We start from the raw sequence: 17,724 nt of genomic DNA on the forward strand, positions 1-17,724 counted from the left end.
ATTATTAATTTTTAAAAGGTCTAGGATATTTTGTGTAAAAGAAAAATATGTGCAATTATTTAAAAATTCAAATGTAAATATTTTTCATTGAAGATTTTACTTGACCCATAGAGAAGGTATTAAGACAATGGAGAGGATGTGATAAAGGTGTTGAACTAAATGACATCATACTAAATTTAGGTAGGTGTATTCATCTAGGATCTCTTGTATGTGTGCTTTGAACATTCTTGTCTCCTGTGACATATGTCATTGGAGGACATATATTCTCACACCAGCTAATATCACTGTATACATCAGACTCCCGTTGTTTAAGACTCAATGGCTCCAAGGCAGAATTTGATCTAGTTTTCCATGTGACTATGCTCTGGTTTTTCTTTTTTTTCTTTCTAGAACTGATGACGATGAAACTTACTGTCGAGCGGCCACTGAGTATGCTAGAGCCTGCTCCCATGCCGGCTTCCCCATTCAAGACTGGAGGGATGACTTTCCAGCATGCAGTATGTTTGCATTTTTCCAGCTATGTAGTTTTTAAAACAACAACAACAACAACAACAACAACAACAACAACAACAAAGAACCCCAAAACAATCAATTTGGTCCTAGGATTCAAAATTCAGTTTACCCAGCTTCTCAAAACTAATATATTTTAAGATATATATATATATTTTAAATTGTTCACATATTTGTAAATTTACCTATTTCTTAAACACTCTTTTTTGAAAGAAAGATGCTAAAATTGACTCACAGCCCACTGTCTGGCCATTGCAGCTGATAAATGTGATGACAGCTTCGTCCACCGGGATTGTATAAGTTGTTGCCCACCGAGCTGCACGTTTGACAAGCAGTGTCTTGGGAGCAATCTTCACTGCCTTGACGGATGCTATTGCGCAGACGGTAAGCACCTCATGAAGAAAATGGGCCTGCATTCCTCTAAAGTGGTTCTCGGTTATGTGAAGAACACATCTTGACTTGCTGTCCTTTCCATACACATCAGAGCGACTGCAACGTGTGGCATTCAGTTCTTGAAGTGACTGGGAGGAGTGTTTGTTTTTAATAAAAGGGTTGGGTTTTTTTTTTGATAAAAGTTTTCATGAAACTGAGATTCTAATATTTTTAATTCCTAAGGTGATAAATTTGTTCTTTTAGTATTTAATAATCTTTAATACTTTACATGTTTTTTTCTGGACTGTGAAAGTGAGTCTAGGGAAAAAACTTCACATTTTTCCATTATAAGATTTTAGTTTAAAGTTATGGTATGGACAGATATTTATAAAGAAGGCTAGAAGCCTATAAAGGGGCTCACATACTCAGAACTTTCTCTCTCTCTCTCTCTCTCTCTCTCTCTCTCTCTCTCTCTCTCTCTCTCTCTCTCTCTCTCTCTCTCTCTCTCCCTCTACTTCTTTGAGCATATACATGTCATGCATTGTGCATGTATTTATCTGCACACTGAGGGTATTTCTTTGAAGTGTAGATCTTGTCATTTTGGCTGTACTGGCTGAATGCTACGCTCAGGGATCTATCTTTCAATAATCCAGTGCTGGGATTGAATGAGTGCATCTCTTTTATGCATTCTATAGGTCCAAGCTCAAAGCCTCATGTGAACTCAGCAAGCACTCTACACACTGAGCCATATCCTCAGCTCAACCTGTTCCCTACCCTTTAAAAAATACAAGTTAAGCAGGGCAGTGGTGGCGCACACCTTTAATCCCAGCACTTGGGAGGCAGAGGCAGGTGGATTTCTGAGTTCGAGGCCAGCCTGGTCTACAGAGTGAGTTCCAGGACAGCCAGGGCTACACAAAGAGAAATCCTGTCTCAAAAAAAAAAAAAAATACAAGTTAGGAAAAGGAGATTAAGTATGGAGCTTTGAGACATGCAGCTTGGAGACAAAGTGCTGGTCTAATATGGAAAAGACCTGGGTTCAGTCTCCAGGTCCTGAGACAGAGAGAGAGAGAGGGAGAGGGAGAGAGAGAGAGAGAGAGAGAGAGAGAGAGAGAGAGAGAGAGAGAGAGAAGGAGGGAGGTAGAGAGAGGGAGAGAAAGAGAGACAGAGGAGAGAGAAGGAGGGAGGGAGGGAGAGAGAAGGAGGGAGGGAGGGAGGGAGAGAGAGAGAGAGAGAGAGAGAGAGAGAGAGAGAGAGAGAGAGAGAGAGAGAGAGAGAGAGAGAGGTTAAGTGATTTTTCCAGCCCCCTTTCTGAGTTAACACTACAGTGAACCACTGGTAGTCTTGATGTGTTTACTTACAGCCAAACACACCATTAAGGAGCTGATTTCAGAATGTAACTCCATATACTACCGCATGCCAATACTTCCTATAAAACCTTACTATGAGAAAGGCCAGTGGATGAAGGAGCTGATTAAAATTCTGCTCTGACCTTATTTAATTTCACAAAGATGTAATGAAGGTACCACATTGGACCACTGAGTAGCACCATCAAGTTCTTTGATAGCTGGGTGACAGTAGTATAACTCTTCACCTTGGACTGAACAGAACAGAAACCAAGGACGTGCCTTCTCTTTTTGTCTTTCTCTTCTTTCATTAAACCCAAGGAAGTAATTTTCAGTTACCTTTCTTCTCCTTATCAGACTTTGAGATTTTGATGGTAAGTTATAGGAAACGAAGTTGAAAGTCTTTGAAAGAAACCTTGGTAACATTGACACCAACTGAGAGCTAAGCTTCTAGAATACTCCACAGTCTAGCAATTTTTATGTTTAGAACTCACTCTAGGCAAGTTCTCAACAACATTTGATTGAATTGTTTTCTATTCAAAGAGCATAAGCCTTATTATTTCTTTTGAGATATATGCTTCTTGAGCAGGCCTCATAATGGACAATGGAACTTGCATCTCTTTGGAGAGCTGCCCCTGTAGCTTTCACGGATTAGCGTATTCAGTTGGCTCAAAAATTGAACAAGAGTGCACCGAATGGTAAGTGGTCTCTGGGGGAGAGAATAGCTTCTTAGTAGTTTTCTATTTAATAACCTGGTCATGACAGGCATCTTGCAAAGTCTACTCGTTGCTAATTTTCACCTGCAACTTCCGAGAGGCATTTTGTATTTTACTTGAACTACACAAATTGGTTCTCTTTATGTGTTTGTGTTCTTATTACTTCCCTTGCTAATTTCATAAAACCTGGGACGGACCCACATACTGCCCATCCAATTTTTGTTATCCATAACAATTAATTAACACAAAGTTTTATTCTTAGAGCTAGATGACATTCCTGGGTTGATGTCCTGAATACTTTATAAGATGACTATCTATTGGCAGTTCTGGGGCATGATCAGAAAGATTTACAATTCCTTATTAAACTTTCTCAAACTCTGGGTAAGCATGAAATTCCTACAGGACAGTCCCTGGCCAAAATAGAAGGCTGCATGACCACGACTGTTTTCTTTGCTCTCAGAGTACTTAAAAGATATTCAGGGTTATAACTAACCAACTTCTCAGGAGCTAATGTCATTAGACTATCTCTCTCCTCAAAAAGGAGCTTTTGCCTTCCTCTACAAGAGAGCTCTTTCTTCTTGTTAGTGTCTTATGACAGCAAATAGATACGTAATGGATACTTATTTACCAGTCAGCCAGATTGTAACTATTAGTGCAACTTTTTAGACAGCTTTTTCTAGTCAGATAATAGAGAACCTATTAGTTTAATATGTCTTGTACATTAAGCAATATATCGAGGCAAATGCCAGCATACTTTCTGTGTCAGGCTAATAGTTTTCTAATTTTGTTTAGTGTATGTGTTGGTGGAGTTTGGAACTGCACTGAACATGACTGTCCAGGTAATCTTCTAAAATCTAAAAATCCAAATTTTAACATCTAAAGAATATCTTTAATTTGGAAGGAAAAATATGTAAAATATATAACGTACATCTAGATGATAAAGTTTTGTTAAAATGGGTAAATACAAGTCCCAAAAGTATATGGAAAAGCCACCATTTAATAATTTTAAATGAAATTTAATAGGTTAATTTGTCATATCATTAAATCTAAGTGAATTATGTTCTTTGGAGGTGTGTATGTTGTTTTTATTTTTAAGCATTAACACACATTTTTATTCCTCCTCTTTCTGTCTTCGTCTCCTTCTTTGTTTATCTTTGATAGTTCAGTGTTCTGTTGTGGGGGACTCTCATTTCACCACCTTTGATGGGCGCCATTACTCTTTTATTGGCTTGTGTCAGTACATCCTTGTGAAAGGAACTGGGAAAGATAGATTCACAATCACTTTACAGAAGGCCCACTGTGAACAGGTAAGCTTAGCCCAGCCATAGCCATAGTCAGCAGGGGAGTTATCATGGTTCAAAGTTCAGCTTCACATCCCGATTACATGACAGCATTATTAAAATAATTCACTGTTCTTAATGTATTGATTATTAAATGTCATCATTGTTGATATATATCAAAACAATGAATCATGCTCACCATTAGTCATAACATATAGAACCTTGACTATAGACATATTTACACATAAAAACAAAAGTAATTTTTCCTAGATAAAATTCAAAATGGATTGACTTTTAAGGTTATTTGCATATGTTGCTTTTTGAAAATGTAATGCCTGATTTTACAATAGGACTAAGCTTTAATTTACTTAATTTATCTCAAACCAGCTGTTATACAGGGTATTATTTTTGGATAGGATGCAGTAGGTTTCATATCATTCTAACGGAATATATAGCATATAATTAAATAACATATAATTTTGACACATTATAATATTTATGTTAGATCTTTTCTTTAAAGAAACAAATAATTTGCTTAAAAAGGAAAAAATTAATTTTAAAAAATTTTCAAAATCTTTAATAATCAAGTTTAAGTCCAATAAAAGGTCCTTTTCAGCAAATGTTAACAAATAATTTCTTTGATAGTTTGTTTTGAGATAGATTCTTGCAATGTAGCACAGGCTAACCTTAAATTTGTAGCAGTCTTCCTCCCTTAACAACTGGAGTGTCAGGATTATTAACGGTGATCTGCCACACCTGGCTTCAGCTCTGTTCTTTTGTGAAATTTATTAATGTTTGAATTAACTTTATAATTAGTCCTAAGTAACTTGGCTATATTCTTTTTTGTTTTTGTTTTTGTTTTTAATTTTTTCGAGACAGGATTTCTCTGTGTAGCCCTGGCTGTCCTGGAACTCACTCTGTAGACCAGGCTGGCCTTGAACTCAGAAATCCACCTGCCTCTGCCTCCTGAGTACTGGGATTAAAGGCATGCACCCCCACCACCTGGTTTTTGGCTGTATTCTTTATTCACAATTTTGCCAATTGTACTAGGTAAGTGAACAACTACGTGTTATAGAAAGCAATTACTGGTGAGTTGTTGAAAATGCTATTAAAATGTATATGTATATATGTATATATATATATATTAAAGGCTATATATGGTATATCACAGCCTTCATTTATGCCAGAAGTTCTTATCTGTGTACACTCTCCATTTTCTCCTTTCTCTCTCTCCCTCTCATCTCACATCTTCTTTGTCTTCCTCTTTCTTCCTCTCACCAACACTTTGACTTTTCTGCAGAACCTGGGTTTGGTCTGCCTTCAGTCCATAACTCTAATTCTGGAGGACGACTTCAACAAACAAGTGACGCTCAGCAGGGGAGGCCAGATCCTCACCAGTCCCAACCAAGGCTTCACCCTGAATGGTAAGAGGCAACACTGTGAGTACTCTAGCGCCAGCAGCAAACCCAACTGATGGCCCATCAGTACACAAGTGGCCCTCACTCACTGCTGGATTCAGTTGTGGCTGAATGGGAAGGCAGTGAAGAGAATGGAGTACTCAAAGAATATTTTTCAGATTTATGCTATTAGGGACCAAACTGAGAACAATGTATAAATATCATATATTGTTTTCCTCTTGTTTCTTTCCTTCTGTCTCTATATTTGTGTACATGTATACATATGTGTGTATATAAACTTGACACAGGGGCAAAGAAGAGGTTTAATGATAACTCACTAGCTTAGATTTACGCATGAGTTTTTCTCTAAATGTGTCTCATGAAATAATGATTACCAAGAGATATGCTTTTCATTTTTTCCAGCATTCACAAAAATTTGGAAAAGTTTTGGGAAAATGGATACTTCCGAAAGGATCATGGCCACCTTAGGATAACATACCACACTATATCACATCATCATACACAGACATGCAGACATTCCATATCCCTTATATAACCTACACAAACCACACGTATACACAGATACACAAATATATAGATACACACATCACACACCACATTACTCTACATCTCATCCCAACTTCCACACAATATACCCTCCACCACACACAGACACACACCACATATACCACAACCTCCATACCAAACATAGCCCTCAAAAAACCACACACACCTCTGCTACACCATTCATCCCTACCACACGTAAACGTATACATGTACACCACACACATGAATACATACTCTATGAAAAGGATGATCAGAATTCAAATATCTAATATTAAGAAGTTTGTCAACAGAGATTACATGTCAACAGCAGCAGTCCATCAGAAGTCTAGGGAAATGGGATACAAGGAAAGAAATAAGAGGAAGGCAATCAGCCACTAGGGGTAGATTTAGCCTTGGAACACACATAAGACCTGCCAACTAGCTAGCCACCTCTGGGTGTCATAGAAAGAGTGGTTCAATGTCCACTGCCATTTCAGAACATTACCTGCATGTGGCAACACTAATGTACGTTCTTTTCCTACAGGCATTGTTGAAATTCAAACCCTGTCAAGAACATTACCTACATGTGACAACACTAATGTAGGTTCTTTTCCTACAGGCATTGTTGAAGTTCAAACCCTGTCATCCTTATTCATTCTCCTAAGAACCACCTTTGGTTTAAAGATCTTGTTTTCTATTGATGGGGAAAGAATTTACATTCAGCTTTCCAGTGCCTGGAAAAGAAGGACCTTAGGTCTGTGCGGCACCTTTAACGGCAACATCAGGGATGACTTTCTGTAAGTGTGATTTATGTGCAGTCTGTGGAGTTTAATGCCTGCCAGTGTAGAGCAGAGAGATTCATTAAAAATGTTTACATAGCTGATAGGAGCCCAGCAATCACCGGCTAAGTGCTTCACACAGATCATCATATTTAACTTGTATAGTTATCCACCAGAGAAGTATCTTTGTTGCACTAATTAGAGAAGAAACTAAGACCTCATGGGAACAAACAAATCATTCAGTCATTTACCTTATGGCTTCTTAAAGATTTTGCACTCAAGACCCTGCTACCCATGTAACTTTATGCAATCCTGGGAATATAAATACTGTGATATATATATTATTTATTAATGCAATCTTGGGAATATATATATATATATATATATATATATATATATATATATAAACATATAGTGGTAATAAACCATAAGAAAACTTAGTTTAAACAATTCTTTGCTATACATATAATTTTACCATTTATAAAACATGAAAGCAATTTTGCATCCAAGGAAGATGAATGTGCTTATTCATATTTTTATAAAGAATTAATTTGAATTCACCATCCTACAGGATGTATAGCAGCCTCTATATTACTCAGGGTCATTGGGATTTTTGATTTTTACAATCAACATTGAGAATGCTTTCACACAAATATATAGTATAAAATGACAGTTATTTTTTTGAAAATTTTGTCCTAATCTCAAGCCAAAATTCAATGACTTGTCAAACAGAACCCATCAATAAGTAAAATAGTAATTTCTATAAAGCAAAAATTCTAACATGATACAGTCTGAAGATATATATTAATTTGATATTTACATGGAAGAAATGGTTGTATAAAAATATTAAAAATATATTTCCTAAAATAAGCCATATGTTAACATAAGAGTAAAAATCTTTGTACAGTATAAACACTGCAATTCATTACATACAATAGCCTCAAATCCAAAATGAGGTGTTCCAGGAAGCTTGTGTTGATATGTATGTCAAGTACAAACTGTGAATTGTGTGTTCAGATCCAAAGTTGCAGTGGAGTCATGCAGTGCTACTTAGGTGATTCTTGAGGGAAACAACTTGGATTCATGACATATTTGATGTGATGTGATGTGATGTGATGTGATTTGATGTGATGTGATGTGATGTGGTGTGTGTGTGTTTTGTGCAAGCCATAAGTCAACCTTGAGTGCTGCCCCTCAGGTGCCAGTCACCTTGGTCCTTTTTGAGCCCGGACCTCTATTGGCCTGGAACTCTCTGATTAGGGTAGGCTGGTAGGGTAAGATATCAAACACCAGGAATCCAACTGGTTCTACCTCCCAGTGCTGGGACTATAAAGATGTACCACCAATTTGTAAATACATTCTAGGGATAAGAAAAGGTCTCTAGTAGTCCAGGCTGGATTCAAATCTGCAGTGTACCAGACTCCTTCTTCTGTTTCTCTCTCTCTTAAGTGCTGGTATTACAGGTGTGTGCTCCACACGTGACCTCCTTTGGAATTTGGTTTGGATGATAGCACATTTAGAAACCTTTGGATGTTGCCAAACTTTTCATGGTCCCCTTTCATTTATATGATTCTATATATGTCATGACCACAGTTTAAGAAACTGTGAGTTATCTCACATCCTGGAGCAAGGCTTGAATTCATGCAATATCTCCGGATGTGGACTCACTGCTGCCTCCTAGCCTCTCCTCTGCAGCTTTCCAAGTTCTACTCTTTGAAACTTGCAGCCCATTAGGAAATCTTAATGTCACTTGTATTAATGATAGCAAGTTAAACTGTGCTGTGTTATTTGATACTACAGCTAGTTATAAGACAAATTTTGGTATCTAAGTTCATTAGATTTTAGGAAAATTGGTTTTGCATTGGGAGAAAAACAATAAAGTCTGCTAGTCTCTCTTGATAGGAAAATGTGCATTTCACTACCTATGAGAAGCAGCAGTTCCTGGTTCAGGGTCATGTTATGAGTATTAGTCATTTGGCCTGAGGCTCATTGGGAACCAGTTAGTGGGATAACACAGTACTCATCCTCCATTATCAGGAAGGGATTTAACCATGACATTGAAAATAACCCCCCTGATGGCTGTCAGGCATGGTGCCTCCAGGCTGAGGGCAGGGTTAATGGAAGGGACTTGTTCATCAATGGATGAACAGAGTACTATCATTGAGCATAATACCAAGAACTCATATGATAGACACTTGAAAGCTGTCAAGAGAATAACCAATGTTCTCATGCAAGAATGAGAAGAATATGAGGTGTCCTGTGTGCTCATTAGCTTGGCTTAACCAGTACACAGTAGACACGTGTAACTTTAAAGAATCATATTGCACATCCTAAATACATACAAGTTTAGCCTGGCCCACAATATCAATATAAAAGATTCTAACCAAGAAATATTCAGTGCTATGTGAGGCAAGAACCCAAACTGCACATAACATATTGAAGTAATTTCAAAATAATAAATGTTCCCCTTTGTGGTCCTAGCCAGAAACACAGTATAAGTTCAGAGGTCTCTGTGGGCTGAGCATCTAGGGAACATGTCATAGAAGATGGTTCTTTGTCTTCCTGAGCATCATGTGGTCTGTGAATTATGTCTTGGGTATTCCAAGCATCTGGGCTAAGATCCACTTATCAGTGACTGCACACCATGTGTGTTCTTTTGTGATTGGGTTACCTCACCCAGGATGATATTTTCTAGTTCCATCTATTTGCCTAAGAATTTCATGTATTAATTGCTTTTAATAGCTGAGTCGTATTCCATTGTGTAAATATACCACATTTTCTGTGTCCATTCCTCTGTTGAGGAACATCTGGGTTTTTTCCAGCTTCTGGCTATTATAATTAAGGCTGCTAGGAACATAGTAGAGCATGTGTCCTTATTACATGTTGGAGCATCTTCTGGGTCTATACCCAGCCAACCACTGGACTGAGCAGAATCCCCAATGGAGGATCTAGAGAAAGGACCTAAGGAGCTGAAAAGGTTTGCAGTCTCATAGGAGGAACAATAATACGGACCAACCAGTATCTCCAGAGTTCCTAGGGACTAAACTACCAACCAAAGAGTACACATGTAAAGGACCCATGGCTCCAGCTGCATATGTAGCAGAGGATGGCCTTTACAGACATCAGTTAGAGGAGAGGCCATTGGTCCAGTGAAGGATTGATGCCCCAGTGTAGGGGAATGCCAGGTCAGGAAAGTGGGAAGCGGGCATTGGTAAGCGGGATGTGGGGCATGGGATAAGAGGTTTTTGCAAGGGGTAATGAGGAAAAGGGATAACATTTGAAATGTAAATAAAGAAAATATCTAATTAAAAAAAAGAAGTGCGGTTCTCCAACTAACATGTTTTTTTTTTTTAAGTACTTTGACATATAATCTTTCCCTCTGTGGTTCTTCCCTTTCTAATCTTGATTTTATGTTTAAACAAACTCAAGCATTATTTGCTTTTAAAAATTAGTTCACATCTAGCCAGAATTACATCTAGATTAGTTGTGAAGAAAATATCATTTATCAGTTGTTCACACCAAACAGCTAGGGTTAATGAGAATTAGGAGTGTATCCTTGGTCTGTAGAGTTACAGGATTCTTGTCTACCCTGGGTAATCAACTGAACTAGGCAGAACTTTTAATAATGCACCAAGAGGCTCACTGACTGGGCAATGAGAGCCAACGCTTTAGTTAAAATTTTAAAAGGCAACATTTATCTTATATTATTTCATGTAATTTATTTGTGTTTGGCTATCTTTTTTTTTATTTACTTCAGGTTAGAATAACAATGCCTCTATCATATTGTCAAAACAGAAACCATGCAAGGAGGCTTGGCTCAAATGTCCAGAAAAGACGCTGAAGTCTTGGCCTTGTTTGTCGGAAGGGGTTAGCAGTCAGTGTTTAACAAATGGCAGATCTGTCGGCCAGTCCCCGGGCACCAGTCTCCTCCATGCATAAACATTCGAGTGCGATAAGAATACAGGATAATATTTCAGTCACAGATAACTCTCGGACATTGTTTAGCTTTCCAAGCAAAGCAGTTAAAATTCCTTACTTGACAAAGGTTAATGTGAAGCTACAAACATAGTTTAATGGAAAAATATTAATCGAGAATTTATTTTCACATGCCCTGTTAGAGCAAGTCAAGAAAGTTTGGTGAGCTGAGAGGCCGTTTTATAAAGCGAAATACAATAAATAAACAGGCCTACATTCTGGTTCCTATCTTTAACAGATTTATTGTTTTAAGTCGACTAAATGAAATAAGAGAGCGGTACTCTGGGCAGCTCCTCCTGAGAACCCTGAGATGTTTTGCTTTCCCTGGGAGGAGGCTGGAGAAGAAAGGCTGGGCAGCAGAAGGGGAAGAAAGTTATTACAAGCCAGGGAGTTCCTTGAGTCTTAGTATCTCCATCTGAACAAAATGAGACTTATATATGGCTTCTTATAGTGCTTTTGCATCCTGGGGATTCGCTGAGAAAAAGGAAAAGGAAGGAGGGTTTGGGGGAGGCAACCTCCTTCCTTTGTCCCTGAAGAAGTGGTCTCGGCTAGATGGTAATTAAGCACTCGTCTTTAAGGGCACTGTGAGAGTGGAGGTCAAACCCACCCAGGCATGCCGTAGCCATGAGCACAGACCTTAGGTTATGGGCACTATATTCCTCCAGGAGCCTGGGTCTGCCTTGATGTGTATGTATAGTCTTTACAGGGTCTGGCACAGTGCCTGATAGTGAAATCACTTAACAAATGTTGCCCGTTGAATGGCCTGCTTTTGAAGGTCACTGAAGGTAGAATTTCATATTTGGCCCCTCAACGCTGTAGTCTCGCTTTAAAAGGGTGGTGGTTCTCTTCTGTTCTGGCCTGCTGAGGAAACTGAACAGGTGAATGAACGTGAAGCAAGGAGGATTTTATATCAACCTTCACTCCAATTTTAATCTGTTTGCTCAGTATTTCAGGCCTTCCAATATAAATCGATATAATGAGCCAAGAGTGTAGACTGTTATACTCTGTACTATTTGTCAGTAGCTTTAATAGACCATGTGAACTCTGCCCCTCTACATTTTCACATTCACCTTAAACTACACTCAGGTTGAGTTTTTGGTTGTGTGAGTGATGCTTGGGTATTGGAGCAGAGCCAAATCTGATCCTTCCCTTAATGAGGCAGAGTAACATTTCTCTGAGCTTTTGGTTTTCTTTATAAAATCTGCAGAAGGAAGGGTGTTTTCTTCACAAGGCAGAAATAAAGACTCATTAAAATTTATGTATGGTCATAATTTAGCCCCTTGAAAAATCTCAAGTATCGGAAGCTAATACATTTATTTCTTTAAAATACTAGAGAACTTGAATTTCTAAGACTTGTTTGAACAAAAAAAGAGAGTATTTACTTATTTGAATATTCTTACGCAAATGAGAGGAATGAGACTACGGTGAACATTTTCTCCTCTTTCTAGTTCTCCATCAGGCATGATCGAAGGAACCCCACAGCTTCATGCACATGCGTGGAGAGTCTCTTCCACGTGTTTCGCGCCTGTCCATGTCCCGATGGTGGATCCCTGTAATATTAACCAACAGAACAGTAAGTCCTCCTTTCCATGCGTAGACTAAGGAGAGACATTCAATATGTAACACTAATTTTATAATCTTATGTTATGATTTTAAATTATGATTTATTCATTATTCCAAGAACATTGCTATTCCTTGTGTGCTTTTGCTAAGCCTATGCTAAATTCACGATTTTTAAGTGCAATAAAGGTTATTTAAAAGAACAGAAAACAACCTATTCTTTTTTACATTTTAAAAATGTACACATCATGGGTATTTATGACTTTCTTCTTCTCAAACACCAGCTGCATTTTGGGGTTTTCAGATGCAGGAAATGCTCAAAGGCTGCGTTTATAGTTTCAGGATGCTCAGCTTCTGTTTCATATAGCTCAAGCGCATCTCCTCTTCATACCTACTCAAAGTGACTGTTATCGCTCTGTAAGCAGAGAGCCCACAACTCAAAGACTGGCTTGTGCTAGTAAGTAGGCAATACTCTGCAACAGTCACGCTCCAGCTTGCAATTTGCAGAAACAACACAACTCACATGCCTAGAATTTTGGACACACACACACACACACACACACACACATGCACGCACACGCACACGCACACACACGTGTTTGCATGTATTTTAAACTAAAGCCACACACAAAAAAACAAATCAAAGGCTAGTTTGCTTTTCAGTAAAAGGAGTCTCTCTGGACAAAATCTAATGTGCATAGTTAGGTATTTGGTTATTCTAATTTTTTTTGTACTTTGTCTAGTTTACCACTTTCATAGAGTTAATTTTTATATGTTACTAACACTGGCCGAGAATCCATGTTCAGTCTCCACATTTTTTTACTGGTGTGTGTGAGTGCTATGCTGCCTGTTTAAAAGATTTTATTTTAAGCTTAGTTTCAATATACTGGAAGAACAGATAATCTTGCACCTGACCTGTAAAAATATACAGCAATCTTTTTATCCCAATGAAGGATAAAAATCGTCCCTGTCTCTGTCTCTTTCTCTACGTCTTTCAGTCTCTTTCTGTCTCTGTCTCTCTCTCTCTCAGTCACTGTCTCTGTCTCTAATCTCAAGAGTAGACTAGAGTCTTGGCTTTTATGTTTTACTACTTTTTTAAAAAATATTTTTATTTTCTATATTCTTTGCTTACATTCCAAATGATTTCCCCTTTCCCAGATCCCCCCTCCCCATATGTACCATAAACCTTCTCTCCATCCATTCTCCAATCACCTCCTTCCTTTTTCTCTGTCCTTATATTCCCCTCCAATGCTAGATCAATACTTTCCAGGATCAGGACCCTCTCCATACTTCTACATGGGAGTCATTTGTTATGCGATTTGTACCTTGGATATTCAGGGCTTCTGGGCTAATTAATATCCACTTATCAGAGATTGCATTCCATGTGTATTCTTTTGTGATTGGGTTACCTCACTTAGGATGAAATTTTCCAGATCAAACCATTTGCCTAAAAATTTTGTGAATTCATTGTTTCTAATTGCTGAGTAGTATTCCATCGTGTAAATATACCACATTTTCTGTATCCATTCCTCCTTTGAGGGACATCTGGGTTCTTTCCAGCTTCTGGCTATTATAAATAAGGCTGCTATGAACATAATGGAGCATGTGTCTTTATTGCATGTCGTGGAATCCTTTGGGTATATGCCCAGGAGAGGTATAGCAGGGTCCTCCGGAAGTAATTTCCTTTTTCCCTCCATTACATCCCAGTATTTTAAAAACACATTTACTTCTTTAGCTAATCTTACTTAGCTTCTCATATCTTGTTTCGAACATTGATGATTTCCTTCTTGCTATTGTGGTGACTTTGTTATTGATCAAGTTTCGATGTAAAGGTTTCAGTGGGGTTCACTTGATAAGCTGTCACTTCTGGATTCGTCTTTATTTTATAACTCTCACAATGCAGCATTTTACTGTATTTTCCACCCTTTCCTCCTTCAGTCTTTGTTTTCTGTAGCATATGGTTCAGTGGTTTGCTTTTTTACTTTTGCTGTGAATTTTTATTTCATGAAAACCTCAAACAGGTAAATTCACAATGACAGAAAAAAGTGATAAAAAAGCTAATCACTTTCAACAGGTCTCTGGAGATTTTTTCACAAGAATTGTCTTGAGTTACTCTTTACTTAATGACAGTGGAAATACGTTTTGATTTACAGGTTCTTAGAGCACAATAGAATGGTCTTACCAGTGCATTCTTTTGCTCTCTCAGGATTTTTGGGGTGAGGGATTTGTCCACCAACAGTGTACAGTCATTTGTTTCCCATATGCATATTTATTTAAAAGCAATGAAGTAGTACTTGGGTAACTACCAGGATATTTATTATTAATAAATATGCCTAGTATCTCGGAGGAGTTGAGGGAGGAGTAGGATGGTGTATATGATCTAAATACATTGTATAACATTCTTAAAGAATTAATGAAAATGTTATATTACAAATGAATATGTTGATGTTCTCTTCAAAACACACTCAGTGCGATTCCTTGAAAGCAAAAAGTATCTGATGTCCATCGGTCTTCCAGTGACAATGACAATGCGAAGACTGACTGATTTTTATCTCCAAGGGAATCAGTTCAAGCAACACTATTCCAAGGGAATAGTCCACTTACATCACAGAACCATGTACCTCACCTAGTCTCCCTTCTCTGAATGATAGTATCTCCCTGAGCCTGTCACACCTGTTTGGCCAGTCCCAAGCAAGGTTGTATTTGGTCAGCACTGACTTGAAGGTGCTATTGTAGAATCTGCTTTAAGGGTATGGTGATAATTACACCTCACAGACCTCAGAATGGTTCCAATCCCTAATTTCTAGTCACTATTTTCCCATTTATTCTCCCATTTCTTCACTCATGAATTTATTAATCAAACACAACTGAGCTTCTCATGTTTGCCAGACACTGGATACTGTGCATTGTGCAAAATGACTATGGGATCTGCTCCACTGTCTTTCACCCATGAGATTCCACTAGAATGCAGTGATTACAGGTTCTGGGATAATGGTGTTTTCTACAAACCTGTCATTACATCCATTATCAGGGACTACTTTTGTTATGCACACAGCCGTCTGGAGATGATAAGCCCAGGTTCCTCACAGCAGGTTTCCTGAGGTGATCCTCAGGCATGGGCTCACTGTGGTTACCACTTTGTTGCTCTTGTTATTCAGGTACACCATACACACACACACACACACACACACACACACACACACACACACACACACACACACACATATATTTTTGGCTCAAGGATGATTGAATGTGGACTCAGTGCTGTTACCTCTGTAAGTTGCTGAACTTACTGGCACTCATTTAAATAATGTTTCTAGAAAATGGAGATACTTGAGTAGTTTTGATATCCCATTCTTAGGGTAATCTCTGACTGGTATAGGAAAGACTCATGGCTTCTTTGTCTGTTAGTTGGGTATGCAGCACACTGTGATGTCATCCACCAAGAGCTCTTTGCTCCTTGTCACGTCTACGTCAGTCCAGGGCTGTACTACCAGCTGTGTCGCCATGACGCATGCAAGTGCGGAAGCTCCTGCCTGTGCAATGCTCTTGCCCACTACGCCTATCTGTGTGGTCAGCGCGGCGTGCCCATTGATTTCAGAGCTCAGATCTCCATCTGTGGTGAGTATGACATCACAGACAGATGGCCAGGTAACTCTTTAGACAGCTTCATATTCATAATGGACGCTTTTAATTTTTAAAAGAGATGTCAAGATTGCATATAAATTATTTGGAATAGACTTAGGGTATATATGTACTGAAAACAAATGAATGCCAAAAGATATGTTAGAAGAAAGAATTTATAATGTAGGACTGAGTACAATGTGCTTGTTTAGTATGTGAGAGGCCCTTCATTTAAATTCATGGAACTAGATGAGGGAGCATGGGAGGGATGGAAGGAGAGAGGGAAGGGGGAGCAAGGTAGGGAGATATACAGAGAGAGAACATAAAAACTGTGGGTTATTTGTTACTAAGTTAGAGTGTGGTTCTGTATCTTAAAAGAAGTATTAAGGATAATTTGGAAAAAAATTGAACATATTCTTATCCTGGAAATGTCATGTCCAAATATTGAAGAATATGAAAAAGGAGGATGAATTGTGGCTCAACTGTTCTGTAGGTAAATAGGTCCAATGTGTCTTAGGCAGTGGCTGTTTTATGTTCTTGGACTCTAATACTCCTGATTATGGTATCTGCTGTCCCATTTAAGGTAGAGAGATACAGTAGTGGTCTATGTTTATTTTCTAGCTATAACCCTGGGCTTCCTGTTTTTTTTTTGTAAGTTTATTGTAAACCTCTCACATTCATTATTTACAGGCAAACTTTAGCTGCTATAAGATCAGGCATCAGAGCCTGCAAAACTGGAAACACTAGCCCTTTGGTCCCTTACACAGAATACCTTCTGACCCCTGCTTTAGTTGAGGCTTCTAATCTTTGAGAAATCAGCTTAAAGGTCTTCCAGTTCCTGCATGTTTTCATTGTGAGCTAATCTTTAATGACTGAGCCATCTCTCCAACCCTAGTGTTCCAATTTCTTGATGTTTCTTTGGGAGCCTTTAATGACTAAGTCATCTCTCCAACCTGGCTTTTTCAATGTCTTGTTTTATGACGGATTTTCCGTTCCCACATAAGTGAAATCCAAGGTCTAAGACAACTAGGATTAACACTCCTCTCCTCTGCTTTAAATCCGTTGTTTTATTTCCCTCTTTATTTGTGGCATCTGGAAATGCTCTCCAGTATTGTTCCCATCAAGTTACACTACATACCTAACATCATTTTAATTATGTTTGAATCAGAATGGGCAAAGTATCTGTTTCAGTGAGTTTTAGACTTTTAAGCAAAGGGAAACATTTAAACATTATATATATATATATATATATATATATATATATATATATATATAAAATCAAATTGTGCCACATTTGTAGAGGAACAAATGCTTGCTTAGGTTCAAGAGGATGATGGAATGATGATGACTGTACCAGCTAGCTTTTATCAACTTGGTACAACTAGGATCATCTGGAAAAAAGAGAATCTCAACTAACTGAGAAATTGCCTTCTTTAGACTGATCTGTGAGTGTAACTGGGGCATCTTCTTGATTGTTAATTGATGAAGGAGGCCCTAGTCCACCATGGGCTGAACACCTTGAATAGGTGTTCTTGGGATGTTTAAGAAAGGGTAGCTGAGAGTGAAACAGATGCAGAGGCCCACAAACACTGGGTGGAACTCAGGGACTCTTATGGAAGAGT

General features: G+C 38.2%; 1 protein-coding gene across 4 annotated transcripts in view; it reads left to right on the forward strand.

Annotated features, from left to right (window-relative positions):
* Otogl (otogelin like) overlaps positions 1-17,724 on the forward strand; it is a 165,566-nt gene that overhangs the window by 30,542 nt on the left and 117,300 nt on the right. For all 4 annotated transcript variants that reach the window (XM_052165466.1, XM_052165469.1, XM_052165467.1 and 1 more), the window contains exons 11-19: positions 391-497; positions 769-894; positions 2,815-2,923; positions 3,734-3,780; positions 4,103-4,248; positions 5,522-5,645; positions 6,784-6,961; positions 12,367-12,491; positions 15,890-16,099. In XM_052165466.1, the coding sequence (XP_052021426.1) occupies positions 391-497; positions 769-894; positions 2,815-2,923; positions 3,734-3,780; positions 4,103-4,248; positions 5,522-5,645; positions 6,784-6,961; positions 12,367-12,491; positions 15,890-16,099 (1,172 nt within the window). The remainder of the gene's footprint in view (positions 1-390; positions 498-768; positions 895-2,814; positions 2,924-3,733; positions 3,781-4,102; positions 4,249-5,521; positions 5,646-6,783; positions 6,962-12,366; positions 12,492-15,889; positions 16,100-17,724) is intronic.

This window comes from Apodemus sylvaticus, chromosome 20 (genome assembly GCF_947179515.1).
Source record: "Apodemus sylvaticus chromosome 20, mApoSyl1.1, whole genome shotgun sequence".
Classification (NCBI taxonomy): Eukaryota; Metazoa; Chordata; class Mammalia; order Rodentia; family Muridae; genus Apodemus; species Apodemus sylvaticus.